Below are 15,038 nucleotides of genomic sequence, written 5' to 3'. Positions count from 1 at the left end.
CCTCTCAAAATAAGGAACATTTTGATTGACCCCGAGTTGTAACTGGTGTGTCTCCCAAATGTTTGGAATACATGCTTGGTGGACATATCCAGTAATAGGGTATATGTAGCCCTTAACTTATGTCTATGACTCTTATAATGCTAGGTGGACAAATAGGATTTACAGCGGAACCTATGTGACTACAATCGTATACAGCAAAACAGGAAAATTATGCTTAGGAAATGCTGTCAGGCAGTAAAGCAAAATGGGAGTGGTGTTCATCCTAAAGGAGTAGAATGCCTTTTTCTTCCTTTTAATTATTTTTGTTGTCTAAATTTTCTCTGTGTACATGTGCACATACTTTATACTGCATTTTTAGGTAAATGTACACTTACAGTCATGTTGTGGCGTTAAAAGGGAACAAACATAAAGGCACTCTGTGAACCCTTAAGAACTATGTGAATCCACGAAACACTGTTTTCTCATCAGTTTCTTCAAGACAATTAAACTGGCACTTACTTCCGATTAGCTTCTTTCCTTTCAATCAAACAGCTGCCCTCTAAAGAGATGCCAGCGAAGAGGCCTCTTGACTTGCAGTACGTAAAGGCGGCAGCAGAGCTTCTCAGCACGACGTTTCCTTCTAGATTCCTACAGAAGGGGAGGTGGCGTGAGAGCCGCCCGAGGCCGCGCACCTCAGACCCTGCACGGCCTGGGCCTCCAGCCACAGTCCGCTCCCCTCCTGGGGGCTTGGGCGGCTCATGGGGAGGACGTGCGGCATAGTACCGAGGTCGCAATGCAGGGAAGCCACGCCACAGACACGTCCAAGTTTGTCTTTCTTTCTTAAAACGGGAACACACCTCAGTAGTTCTAAATAGGACTGGATTCTTTTCACACTGAGTATTTTCAAGGAATTCAGAAACCTTTTCAGATAGTTTTATGGTATAACTTCTACAAGCAGTCTGGGTTTGAAATATTTCTAAATTGTTCAATTAACCCAAGAACAGCTCGTCATTCTTGGAAGGAAAATAGGCTGTAAGGTTTGCAAATGTCATTCCTGTGAGCACTTCAACTATTCACAATTTCGTTTGGAAAAAGCTGCTTTCCTGATTAATGCTTCCTTTATCGGTTAACTGGACGTAACTTGACTGCCCCTTCACAGCTTAGAGGTAAATGTCATGTTCAACTCCAGTGGGTACGGTGTCCTGCATTTCTGAAATATTTACTCTTTGTGTGTGTTAGTTCCAAATTTTCTCATTTTATCACACTGGCTATGTTTTATGAATTTCTTATTTGTAAGCAACCTCAAACTCTCTGGGAGATATATAAATCATAAATTTGTTTAATTTTAATTTGAGTTTCCTCTTAATGCAAGGCAATATCTACTTTCTGCCCGGCAGCTGTTGAGTTTTTTACGGTACTCACCTTCCCAAGGGTCCAACTGCCACAGTAAAATTCCCTCCAAGTGTCAGGTTACCACCTTTGGCAAAAGCTTCTACTGCTCTGTCATAATTCAAAATTATTACCAAATCCGATACCTAAAATGTAGAAACCCATTTATTTAAAAATGATTCTAAGTATCACTCAACACACACGTTGATTAAAACTCAAACATGCTCTATATAATGTAAGAGAACTTCAGTGTAGACAGAGAAAGAAGGAAGGAAGGGTCATGTTTCCTTTACTGAGCTGAGGATAAAAAGCCGCTATTTCCAGTCATCCAGGCACTGTGCGGCCCCTGCGGTCCGGTGCCGGTGGAGACAGAGGGCTGGTGAGAAGGCAGCTGCCATGGTAGCACCGGGAATGCATGAAACACAGGTGGGTGGAAGGACCAAACACTCCCTCAAACTAAGCCCTTCCAGGAAGCCGAGGATTGGGGCCACAAGGTCCAGGCCAGAGGGGCTGTGGTTCCTGATGACACGTCCCATGCTGGTCCCCCAGCAAGGCCATGTGCCCCCTATTAGGCAACTGCACACTGTGCACTTAATTTCAGGTCACAGGAGTCAGAATATCAAGAAGAAAATTGTTACCATTGGTTAATGCCCACTACTGAGTCGATCCTCTAAGTAAAAGCAAAACTTTGAATGAAAGGGTGCTCGAGGCACATCCCTGCAGAGAAAGACCAGTTTTCCACTCACCACTCCTGTGGTAGAACTGGGTGAGGGCACAGGCCTCCCTGGCCCAGCAGACGGGAGGTGCACAGGTCAGGGAGAGGCTGATGCCCGCCAGCCCCTTTTCTTAGCTGGGTGGCTGCGCAGTTGTGCCTGCCTCTGGGTTGCTGATGGTTTTTGCCTAAAGTCTGCTGGATAGGACCTGTCTCACCCCGCTATTGAGAAGATCAAACATAGTGTCAGTGTACCTGGAAAATGAAAGGTGCTGAGAGTTTGGGCTTAAGACTGAAACTAACTGGATGTGAATTCTACTTCTGATGTGTGGATATTGGGTGAGCATGAGCAAATTATTGAGTAGTTTGAAACCTCAGTTTCTTTCTCTGTAAAATGGGTATAACAACGATGACCACATTTATGAGTATATATGTGTGTGTACATGTGTGTGCATAGACAGAAATATTAGGATGTCTGAGGATGGACTGAAATCATTTGCAAAGCCTGGTATGTTTACCACATGTCAATGAAATATGCAAAGGACAAGCACACTGATGTTTAAAAGATGCCTTAATTTACACAGTTCCTTAACTTTTTCTAAGTGTTTTCAAATCAGTGTTTTCATCAGACCCATAGAAGATTTCTATTATTACCAAATGAGATTGTACTTGAAAGGACCTAACAGAGCTACTGATATAAGTAGACGCTTAATGTATGATTAATTTAAATCATTTTCTGAAAAAAATACACTCAGCTTCCATAAGACAAACTAATTATGCCTGTTAACTGACCCATGCAAATCACTTTATCCTGACTCATACCATCTGTTACATATGGACAACTTCTGAGGATCACTGTGTTGATACAGGTTTAAGTAGCATTTCTAATACAAAATGTAAATCAACACACTGTTATATTTAAGAAAGATATGTTTATTCATAGACCTGCTGAGGGCTGTAGTCCCTCAGTGCTCTGATAAACTGCTCCAAAGCCCCTTTGTTTGGAGACATCATCAATACTTTCTCCACAGCAGGGATGCATGCAAAAAAGGTGACATCTCAATATGTCGAGTGGTGTGGCGCTGATGCATGTAGTCGTGTCCTAGGAGCTCACGCCATACACGTTCCTGTGCTGTGAGTGAGAGCAGCGAGGGTCGGAGTCTCGGTAGGTGAATGACCTCATTTTCCTCAAGGGGTGGAGGGGCCATATGCGATTGGAAAATTCCTGATGGCTACATTTCTGGGGAGGTTGAAACTACAACCAGGTTGGGAATTCAGCCCCAGTTTGCTGACTTGGCCCAAATGACCCCATGGTGGGCCTGCATCTCTTTTTAGCAAAAGTTAAACCATTTTGCCAATGATTGTATAGCCTATATCTTACATAGATTTTTAGATCATGGATATAAAATTGCTTTGCATCATGCTTGGCACACAGACCCTCAGCACCGACCTCCAGCCATGACCATGTGCACACTCCAGGTGTCACTCCTCCTGCTTGGCACATCTCAGCGCAGCTAAAGAAACAACGGCCCTTTAATTCTCTGGTTTCAACTCAGCTCTCCTGAAATAAGACTAAGACAGCCCTGTGTCCTCGGGGACACCACTAACTAGATGGAGAACCAAGCTGAGACCCCCCACCCCCCACCCCCCGACCAGCTAAGTGCAGTGGGAGGGCCAACGGCTCTAGTGGCCTCTTATTCTTTGAATGAGAAACTAAACAGATGTGCAGACAGAGGGCTAGAGCGGTGGGGACAGTGGACAGGGTGAGGCGGGCGTCGGAGAATGTGATGAAGGCTCCTTAGGATGTTTGCACTGAGATGTAATTAACTATGAATTAGATGCAAGTTTTGCAACTAAATTCAATTCTTAAATATAAGAATTAAAACAACAACAATTACTGAGAGAGAGCTGGGGGAGAAATGTTCACAGGAACCAGTAGGCTTCTCTTCTCTACAGGGCATCTCCTGGAACCCCACCCTCTGATATGATGCCACCCATCTCTCCCTCTTTCACTTTTAGCCACTTTAAACCCAGACAAAGTCCCACATGTGTCGTCCTGTAATGAGGAGTAGACTCCACTTTGGAAGTCTCGCTGATGACAGCTTTTGAACCCCACGTCTGGGTCACCTGGTAAAAAAGCCCAGGTTCCCTCCTGTGGTTCTGGTGGGAACCTTCGCCCCTGCCTCACCCCACCCACCTGAAGTGAGAGAATCTTCTGTGCCTGCTCTCCTGAGCCACCGTGGGACCCCAGGAAGCTGGAGCTGCTGTTACCCACAGTCCCGACAGGGGCGCTCCATCTAACAGGAGGTGTGCGGATGGTCAGGGCAGGAGAGCCGCACTCTCCGCGGCAGGTGTGCCTAGCGGGATGCAAGTTCACGAGAGGAGGCGGTGTCCTGGGAATCAATCCCTCCGGCCTCCCCGCCCTGCCGGCACGGGCCAGAGCAGCATCTTTGTGGGAAGAAGGCAAACATGCTCCCGGTACACCCGAGGCCGCGTCATGAGGAGCAGCGCCATCCTGCTGACGCTGACTGACCGCCTCAGCATGAGTCCCACTCACAGGGGCATCCGGGGAGCCTCCTCTAAGGGAGACCCGGGGACGCATGGAACCAGCTTCCCACGAGGGGCCCATGTTTTTGAAGACTTTGGTTTGGTCGAATCACAACAGAAAGGCAGCCATGACGAGCAAGCTGAAATACGCCCCTCTTTTTACAGCACGGATGTACGGAGTAGCAGGAAAGAGGACGAAACACAGACGAAAAAAGAGGGGTGCGAACACTTCTCATAAGGCCGAGGGGATCCACCACTCGGGCATGAAAGGGCAGCTCAGGAGGAAATGGGCTGAAACTGGAGAAGACAAGGGTTTGAGAATATCAGGAGACCTGATTTATGAATCACCTTGCAACAAAGTAACACAGATGGGGGGCGGGGCAGGAGGGCGTGTGGTGAGCACGACCCCTACGCCACAGGCCCCTGCAGACCATACTTCCCGGCAGACCTTCCACCTCGACAGAAGCCTAACGATTAGCAGCGAGGTCACGCAAGGACACAGCACAGCCACTCTGCTAAAGAACTGAAGTACGTTCTGCATCACATGTACAAAGGCAGAGCTTTTAAAAGCTCTTTAATAAGCATATATAGTGTTTTAAGTTATAAATACTTGAAAGGTATTAGCGCCGCAAGTGATGACACGGCGCCCTAAGCCGTCAATCCCACTCTGAGCTCCTCCCTGACAGCCCGCTGAGGGGCTTGGCGGGCCACAAACCGCCGACAGCAGCTCCTCAGATTTGACACGTTAGTTCTACTGCTGGCTAAACATGGAAACAGATGAAACAGTGAAAGAAAGAAATTCTACTCTCAGGGAAAGAAAAAGAAAGAAAATTGGTAAACATTAGATACTTTTAGTTAGAGACTCACCAAGGAAATTAAGGGCAACAGTTTCCATAAGTGGTAAAATAAGGACACTGGGGAATCACTCAGCTTTCACTTATGGTTGATCCTTGAACAATTCAGGACTAAATTGTGTGAATCCACCTGCACACAGATATTTTTCAAGGAATATATTGGAAAATTTTTTGGAGTTTTGTGACAATTCGAAAAAAACTTTTTCTCTAGTTTACTGTATTGTAAGAATACAGTATAAAATACACACAACATACAACATACATGTTAACTGTTTATGTTACTGGTAAGTCAACGGGTAGTGGTTAAGATTTTGGGAAAGCTGAAGTTATACATGGATTTTTGACTATGTGGAGGTCAGGGACCCCAGCCCCTGCATTGCTCAAGGTTTCGGTTGCCATGGCAATAGCATGTACACATGTCATCTGCTTACCTCAATACCTATTTCAAAACCTCCACCAAGCCCAGCTATGCCGATGGCTGAAGGTGCAGACCATCCTAATGAAAGCAAACAGATATGTTAAAACCACTTGGCACTTAACTGTGGGAAGGAAAATGCTAAGATATGAATGAATAGTATATCTTTTAACGAGACTTTGGCATATCCCCTGTGTTTTTAAAAGCTCTTTAATAAGCATATAGTGTTTTAAGTTATAGATACTTGAAAGGTATTAGATATTTACAGTGAGTCTCAAAGACTTGCACACCATGTTCTCCAACCTTCTCTATAAACATGCATAATGCCCAACTCCTGAATTCTCATCAGCTATCTGCATGTAGCATTTGATCATTTCAACTATCTGTGTTTTTAATGTTTTATAAAATAATTGAGCTGTAATCATAGCCTTTGGTTAGAATTTTATCATAGATATAAGAGGGCAGAAGGATCTAAAAGAGCTCATGGTAATCATCCCTAAGAGTAACAGAATACTAAACTGTTTCTGGTATAATTTTCTGAGGATGAAACTGTTTTGATGCGCTTTGTGCCTAATAGAAGCACACGAAATAGGCTATAAGTTCCAGTTAAAATTCTAGCAGGATACATGTCCTTATATTTGGAAACTAAGTATGATAATTCCATTTGCATGATCATTATTGTTATGCTTATTCTTCCTGACACAGAAACAATTCTGTGAAATGAGTCTAAAAAAAATTGATTTGGGGGAGGAGGTGGTTAGGCAAGTACTTCTGGAAAGACCTATTAGCTTCCCGACCCTAAGTGTCCTTGCTATCATGTGTCCTAGATACAGGGCAGTTTTAATTATTTCCAGAAGCAAACTGCCTCAGTCTAGCATGTGGGTCACAGCAATTGTCGGAGTCCCACCGTGGTGTTCAAGCTTCCTGTGTGAGGACTGGCCCTCTCTGAAGGCCCTGCACCTGGACAGGCCTGGGGGTCAGCTCAGCTTATGTGGGGGTTCCTAAATACCCCCTGTAGAGGGGGCAACACCACTCAGGACAGTGAGAAAGAAATTTAGCATTTAATGCATCCTGTGGGAAGCCCCAGAGGCCGCCTCCTCCACCTTCCTGGCCGGTCCCCCTGCCATGAGCGTGGGCACCACCTAGGACTTGGAGCCCAGGCCGCAGAGGCTCTCAGTGCTCCTGGGTCTGCTTGTACAGCTAAGAAGTCTCCCACGGAAATTCGTGTCATGTTGAGAAGAGAACTCGGCCATTTTTGTTTCATAGCCAAGCACCAAGCTGTGAAACACGCCTGGCCTCAAGGGAGATGCATTCACTGGGGGTTCTCCTCACAGGAAACGGCGGGCCTGGTTGTTCAAGGGCATGTGCTCCTCAAACGTCTGGAGGCACCTGCTGCCAGTGTCCCCTGCTTGCTCTCAAGGTAAAATTAAATTGTCTGTGCTAAAATATAGCTATTAACAGAAAAATGTGTTCAATTGTATGAGCAGCAAATGTTAAATGGTATAAAAAGCATTTTAGTTGGTTACAACACACAAATATACATTTTAAATATTACTCTAAATGTTGTTTCTTGGAATTCAAGGCAAATATATTTTAATTTCATCTATGAAAAATCAAATATAGATTTCATCCCAAAGTAAAAGCAAATTATATTGATCTTGATATGATTTTGCCTTGGGTATATTCTTTAAAATATTTCAGTTCATACATTCTCCCATAGGAACAGTAGAAAAGCTTACAGATTGCCCTTATTTTCTTATCAACTTCATGAAGCAAAAGAAAACAGTTTGTATTATGAAGTTGAGGAACAAGAATTCATATTTAACAATAGAAAGGCAAATAATGTCATGTTTAATATTTTCTCCATGAAGAATTACAAAATATATACAAGACAAAGCCAATCTACCCACTGAGACTTGCCTGATACTTTAAGAGGAGAGAAATGGGAAGGTTCACGGCCTTGGTGAGCTGACAGCCCAGCGAGCAGCCCTCGGGAAGACAGCTCTGGGTGGCATGGGGAACCCTGTCATGCTGCCTACGAAGTGCGCTCAAAATGGGAACAGTACAATTAGGATTCCCTACTCCTCAGGTGAAGAAACAGCCACTTACTTCCATCTGGAAGCCGCGCCAGCACGATCCCACTGCCTCCTCTGGCAGTCACCAGAAACCCGGCTTTTATCACAGACAGGACTGCAAGGCCCTGGGCTTTAGCAATCACGTGGGCTGCAAAAGGTGGAGACGGCAGGGAGTCAGCACTGTCAGCGCACCTGCCCGACAGGTAAGCAAGGCTGACCATCCCTGCGCACAGGGCTCTGCCCACGGGCTTACAGGGTCTCAGGAGAAGGCTCGGTGGGCCTTCGTGACGTGACATGGGCCGCAGGCCTCTCTCCTGCCTTTCCCTTCATGTCATTTATGTATGGCTAAAGAGACATTGTAATAAATGAGGCCCTTGGATGAGGTTTTATCGGTATTAATAGAGGACAAATGATTTGAAGATTTCAATCAATTTAAGACATAATTTGTAACTTAAACAAGTTGGCTGTTTTCAAAGAAGGTAAGATCCATACAGCATTAAGGAGGAACTTTAAAAAATGGCCAACGTGCAGCACATGGCAGAACTTTGATCTTAAAACCATATAGTTAAGTTCACTCTTTATTAATATGGAAATCTGGATTCAAAAGCAGAAAAATCAAGTGACCTTGCCACACTAAGTTTATTAACTTTATAAAAAGATGTGTTATATTATTCAAAGGACACATAACTACTAGTGCACAGAAAATGTAACTCTATTCATAAAATCACATTTCAGGAAAATTCATTACATAAAATGAAGGTCATTAATATATAATAATACCACTAAACATGGTGCCTCACAGTTCTGTGGACTTAGTTACACAACTGTTATTTCAAAATAACCAGGGAAGCTTAAACTTTGGAAATTATTCTTGGACCCTGATATCTTTTTAAGGTAGTTTAATTTATCATCACTTCAGTCAAATACTCTGTCAAGGAAGTCAAACTAGAAACTGTACTCAAACATACAAAGAAGGTTTTATAGGTGTCCCTAGGAAAAAAACACTAAATTTCTAATATAATTATGTACATCATTTCAAAATTTAAATTAATAGCAGAGTCTCAGAAATAAGGAAGTTAACATTTGTAAAGTTGTTCATAATTAAGCAAGGTATAGAAAATAAGGTTGAAAAAAAAAAAAAGGAAAGAAAACAAGGTCGGCCTCAGATGGCAGGTAGCCCGCTGAGCTGCCTCTGTTCCCCAGAGGTCCGCACATGAGGTCGGATGCTGCAGTAAGGCTGAAAGCTGTATTATGTGGCAGCTGGGTTTGTTTTTACCGCCACATGTTGGCAGAATATCTTCCTCACCATCTCACATTCCCTTCTCACTGGACGCTTTTTAGAATCAAAATTCTTTTTACCTCTGTTTAGAAACATTAGATACAATGAAAGCATGTCTTAAAATGAACATATTTCAAATGTCAAGTATGTCCTTATAGATTACCCACCCGAATCTGGGGACACTAAAATACCAGTAATCCCTAAATAATTTGCCAGTTAGCTTTTCATTTGTAACTAGAATGTCCTGACTGCAGATTTACACTCTTAATCTAGTTTCACTTTTATCTCATGGCCCTTAACCCAGAGAGTGGTGAGCTCACATCACCAGGTCTACAGATCTTGGCATTTTATTCTAGAATGGTTGGTAGAATTTACCTTCTATGACAACAGATCACCGTAGTTTAATATGAACATGTTGCTCTTTCACCTCACCCCAAGGCAGGCTCTAGATAGGGTGAGGCCGGCTGTCGCCTCCCTAAAACACACAGCCTGGACACCCCAGGGGAGGTGCTTACGCAGGCCGCTATGTGAACTGATTCTCATTTTCTGAGCTACACCCACTGAAAGGGTGTCACTGGCATTTGTCTGGAGGCAGAAGGAAGATGGAATGTTGCTGTACAAAATCTGAGAGTGATTCACTCAGATGTTATGTTAGTAAACACATTTATCCATAAATTGGGCAAGCCTGACAGGTTTATAGATGCTGATATCTAGCAAGAAATGCATTCTATCTCCTGATTCAGAATATTGCTACTGGAAATTCAGTTTTTCTGGCTGGATTTTCTTCAATTTCTATAGCACATCTTTTCAAACTTGTATACACACAGCTCACTGGAACTCTTGCAAAACTTACAGGCTCTGACCCCCCAGGCCCGAGGGGGCCTGAGCTCTGTGCCATCCAACTCATGTGGAGAAGCAAAGGCCCATGAAGACGGAGCTGCTGGGCCAAAAAGGACACACTATAACAACAAACTGAAATGCCTAAAATATTTAAAGTTCTGTTAAATGACCCCAGAAAATATGGTTTAAGACATTAGATTGGTTTCTTTAATGCAGGATCAGAGAGGTACGTTAGACTAAGAGGGACATTAGTCCGCAACATTACTCGTTTGCATACAGGTCCTCTTGGCATGGGGTGAGCACTCCAGGAAAGTCCCTTCAGAAACATCTGTGTGGTGGTGAATAGAGGGCAGCCCCCCTCCTGACCAGGGCTTATGTGGTCAGCCTGACTGCAGAAGAGTCACGAGAGAAACGTGTTGAATCTGCACTCCTGGCCTCCCTGCACCCTGTCTGATTCAACAGTCTGGGGGAGTTTAGGGACTGTTTTTAATGGCCCAGGGATACTGATGTGCAGCTGTGTTGGGAATCAGTGATGAATGTCTTCTGAAATGACTATAAAATGTAAATAAGTAGAAGGAGAGTACAAAAAATTAAAATTTATTTATGAGATTAGCTAGTGAGTTTGTAAGATGGACTTGCACAGCCCCCAGAGGTTGAGGACAGGCTGTGAGGAGAGCCGCAGGGAGAGGGCCTCAGCGGGGACGGAGGGGCGCACGGGGTGTGAGGCCGCCCAGGCTCTGCTGGGAAGGTCGGTGGGGACTTGAGGGCTGAGCGCTCGGCTCCCAGGGCTGCCACCCGCCGGAGGGCAGGGAATGGGAAAAGTAATTCAGAAAACAAGAATCTGGACACCAACAGTTATGTATTTTATTTACCTACCAGGAATGATCTTATCAGGTCCGTTTCTGGAAGTAATTTCTGTGAATTCTCTCAGAATTTTAGCAGCCTTTTTTGCTTCTGATTTCAAATTGGAAGGTATAGGGTTATTCACTGAAAGATTAAGAAAGATTTTAATGAAATAAATCTACTATTTATTGTAATTTCTCTTTTCACATATATGATCAAGCATTAACAAATTGTATCCTACCAGATAAAATAAACGAATCAGAAATCTTTAATTATTGATTATTTCATCTCTATTTTCCTAGTAAATTAAATTCACTCTGAGACTGGGAAAACCTAAATTCTCAGAATCCCAGAAATAATAAAATCATGGGATTCTAAAGGATCTTAAACAAAAAATCTGGCCCAGTCCCTCAATTATATGTCTTTTCCCTGTACTTCTTAATTAACCTCAATACTAATAAAAACACTAAAATTTTAAGAATTAAAAAAAGATGCATTTTACTTCATTCTGTAATAGATTATGTAAAATTTAATATTTTTGGCTATTTTGGTCAAAATGTATGAACTATTTGGATTTCCCTCACTGGTTAGATTCCAGGAGTCAGGACCCGAGTGGTCACTCCAGGTGACAGAGGTGACCTACCATCCCTTATCCTCTAGACTGGAAGAAATTTAAAAAGCTGTCAGTGAGCATGGGCAGGGCTGTGGCACAAGGGGGACTTGGGTTCTGTCGATGGGGCGTGTGAATCACAGCCGCTTTGGAGGCTGTGCTGGGGCAGAAAGACGCACTCAGCAACTGTGGGTACCATTCACAGGTGTGCTTGCTGAGGCACTGTCTGCTGGGTGAAGGGTGGCCCCCAATCCGTGTCCACCTGGCCCTGTGAAAGGGACCTTATTTGGAAAAAGGATCTTTGCAGAATGTGATTACGTCAAGGTTGAGGTCACCCTGGATTCCCTGGGTCCTGAATCCAATGGTAGGAGAGACACAGAGAGTGGAAGCAGAGACTGGAGGTAGCAGCCCCAAGGCAGGGAGCACCTGGGGCCCCCAGAATCCGGAGGTGGAAGGGAGTACGGCCTTGACCCCTGACAGCCTGTCACAGGTTGTGACAGTGGCCTGGAAACGAGTACAGCTCGCAGAATGTTCGTAGGGCGGTGCTTTTGAGACAGAATGGAGGACCTGGTCCTGCCCCTAGCTCCCTCCATTCCCATCACCCCAACCCCAGAGTCCAGGGCTCCTTGGCTGCTGGCCCCCTGAGTCTCCTACAGGAACACAGAGCAGGGCGTCATTTCCAGCCTGACCTCTTAGGGCACAGACATGCCTCGGATGAAGAGGCACACGCAAAGCGCTGTCCTTGAGTTCACGCAGACAGGCGCACACATGAGGTCCATGAGGGGCCAGCCCGGCAGCCTGCGTGCCATGAGCAGCTTGGCTTCCTCTCCTGCCCAGGAGCCTGGCTTTGAAGCTGGAGCACACAACGACCCCCACAAAGAATCACACTCTGCTCATCAAAAGTTCTCGCTTATTATGATAATTCCGTTTCATCAGCGGGGAAGCTTGTGGAAGCCTGCCTCACGGGTGCTCCTTGGTCCACAAAGCCCAGCATGAGCACCAACTGGCCCTTTAAGGAAACAAATCCCTAGCCTCTGACCTCCTGGAATACAACTCATCCTCCAAGACCAACAGGAAAGGCCGCTTCTGCAGGAACCATTCGGCAGGGCCCTTGGGACCGCTGAAGCCCGCCAGGGCTTGACCAGTGGGGCTATGGCACAGCTTCAGCACACAGCTGCTCCTGGCTCCTGGGCGCCACCCCTCCCTCTCCCGCCCACAGCAATCAGTGGCCTGAGCAGCAGCAGCAGATCTGCCCTCCTGGAGGTGGCCAGCACTGCCCCCAGGTCCTGCTTGGCCCCTTCCAGGGCCCTCCCCTCCTCGCCGAGGCCCCACCTTCTCTAGTTACCCTCAGACACCATGACCCTGGGCACCACACTATCTGTTAATGCTCCAAGTTTTGCCTATTCCTTAAGCTTCCCCTAAGTCCCAGGCTCTATACCCATTACCTACTCGATCTCAGTATCAAGCATCCAGTGAGCCGTCAGTTATGGGTCTGCTGATGCCCATCTCCTCCCCAGGCCTCCAGGAGCACATGCTCAAAACCAGAGCCCTGGGGCCTCTGTCTCTCAAGCCCTGGGCCAACCTCAGTACAAACCCCTCCCGTACACTCAGAACCCGAGCACGTCTGCCGCTGCCTCTGTGCCAGCTGGGCGCACAGTGCCTATCCTCATGCCGTGTCGGTTTCTCTGCTCCATCTTGAACGTGGGGTAACTTCTCCAAGGAACTGCTGCAAGTAACATCTCAGGGACTGTTATTCCTTTGCTCGCATCTCCCCAAGTTTTCCCATCAGATTTAGTCTGTACCATGGCCTGTATCACCACTGCCTCCCCTCCATCCCTCATTCTGTCTGTCTGTACCTGTGTCTGTCTGACCTTTCTTGTACGTCTTCTTCGCTGGAATGTAAACACAGTGGGGGTAGCACATTGACGGTTCTACTAACTCTGGTGTCTCTGACACACGCCAGAATGACACACTTATTGGGATTAAGTGCCCAATAAATATTTATTAAATGGTTCAGGTATCTGTGTGGCTTTGGGGAACTCAAGGTCAAATCCCTGTGAGGGCTAGAAAATGTTCACTTACACAGACCCCCCAATGGATTTAGAAGAAACCGTCATAGTTTTCCTGCCTCTCACTCAGACCGTAGCACCTCCCTGAGGAGGCTCAGAGGGAAGCCAGGTACAAGCTGATAGCACAATGCCCTGAAAAAAACCAGGAGAGAGAGGGCCACACAGACAGACAGACAGACAAAGAAACCCTTAACGACATCACTGTGCAATGAGGCCAGCAGGGGCAGGCCCCAAGAAGCCTTGGACTCACCCAGTGCCAAGGGTGCCCCACCCCACAAAGCTCGCTGTAGCCCAGAGGGCACAGGAGAGCCAGAGGCTCCACACGCAGGACCCGACTGCTGTCCAGCCAGGACCTTGTGCTTAAACAAAGGTCAGGGCTGCAGTACCCTCAGACAGGACAAGCACAAACCCCAGAGACAGTGAGGCACAGACCTGGTGCCCCCAGGGTGACTGCCTCCAGGGAGAAAGGGGGGCCAGGGGCACTTTACATTCCTGGCACCTATTCGGATGAGGCCCTACCCAACCCCTGTCTTTTCTCCCACTTCCTTTCTGCTCTCACCTTTTCCAACACTGAATGACTGTCCTTAGCAGACGCAGCACTTTTTTTTTTTTTTGAGAGGGCATCTCTCATATTTATTGATCAAATGGTTGTTAACAACAATAAAATTCTGTATAGGGGAGTCAATGCTCAATGCACAATCATTAATCCACCCCCAGCCTAATTCTCGTCAGTCTTCAATCTTCTGAAGCATAACGAACAAGTTCTTTCTTACATGTTGAACAAATTCTTACATAGTGAATAAGTTCTTACATGGTGAACAGTACAAGGGCAGTCATCACAAAAACTTTCGGTTTTGATCACTCATTATGAACTAACTATAAACAATCAGGTCAAATATGAATATTCGTTTGATTTTTACAGAGGCAGCACTTTTTACTAATCTTTGTGCCCCGAGAGTGCCCTGTTCATACATTAAGATGCCCAACACATCTTACTGAATTAGTGAACTATGGGGGAACACTGTTCTTTTTGGAATAACAGCACAGTCTGTTTTACTAACGCTGTGCCTGGAGCAGAGCGGGTGACCCACGTCAGCACCTGGGACTGTCTCCTGGAGCCACTGCAGAGCACCTTAACCAGAGCTGATCCACTACCAGCAGACTGGGGACTTGGGTGGGAGCTGCCGGATGAACTCTTTCCCAGGTACTTCCGTTTGGACCTGCTAAATATTTTGTCACTACAGAGGGGGAACCTGAGAACAAAGTCATGCAGAGGAACATTTGAGAAAAGTTGTAGGGAGAACCTGGCTCTGCTGGCACTGCAGGAGCCCAGGATGGGGCCACAGGTGAGGCCAGAGGAGCTCTGAACTGCTGAGTCACAAGGACCAGTAAAATCATTCTCTGCTAAAGCTATTTTGGACCAATT

At 45.8% G+C, this 15,038-nt stretch overlaps 1 protein-coding gene across 4 annotated transcripts in view; it reads right to left on the bottom strand.

The window, feature by feature from the left end:
• SH3YL1 (SH3 and SYLF domain containing 1) overlaps positions 1–15,038 on the bottom strand; it is a 28,576-nt gene that overhangs the window by 9,799 nt on the left and 3,739 nt on the right. For 2 of the 4 annotated variants that reach the window (XM_073217397.1, XM_037026440.2), the window contains exons 3-9: positions 13,626–13,744; positions 13,178–13,269; positions 10,967–11,077; positions 8,006–8,119; positions 5,913–5,977; positions 1,402–1,514; positions 499–627 (exon numbers count right to left, since the gene is read on the bottom strand). In XM_073217397.1, the coding sequence (XP_073073498.1) occupies positions 499–627; positions 1,402–1,514; positions 5,913–5,977; positions 8,006–8,119; positions 10,967–11,077; positions 13,178–13,269; positions 13,626–13,660 (659 nt within the window). In that variant the 5' untranslated portion in view covers positions 13,661–13,744. The remainder of the gene's footprint in view (positions 1–498; positions 628–1,401; positions 1,515–5,912; positions 5,978–8,005; positions 8,120–10,966; positions 11,078–13,177; positions 13,270–13,625; positions 13,745–15,038) is intronic. The other 2 variants (XM_073217409.1, XM_073217413.1) reach the window with 1 other exon arrangement.

This window comes from Manis javanica, chromosome 1, assembly GCF_040802235.1.
Source record: "Manis javanica isolate MJ-LG chromosome 1, MJ_LKY, whole genome shotgun sequence".
NCBI lineage: Eukaryota > Metazoa > Chordata > Mammalia > Pholidota > Manidae > Manis > Manis javanica.
This window is presented reverse-complemented; position numbering and strand designations above follow the sequence as displayed.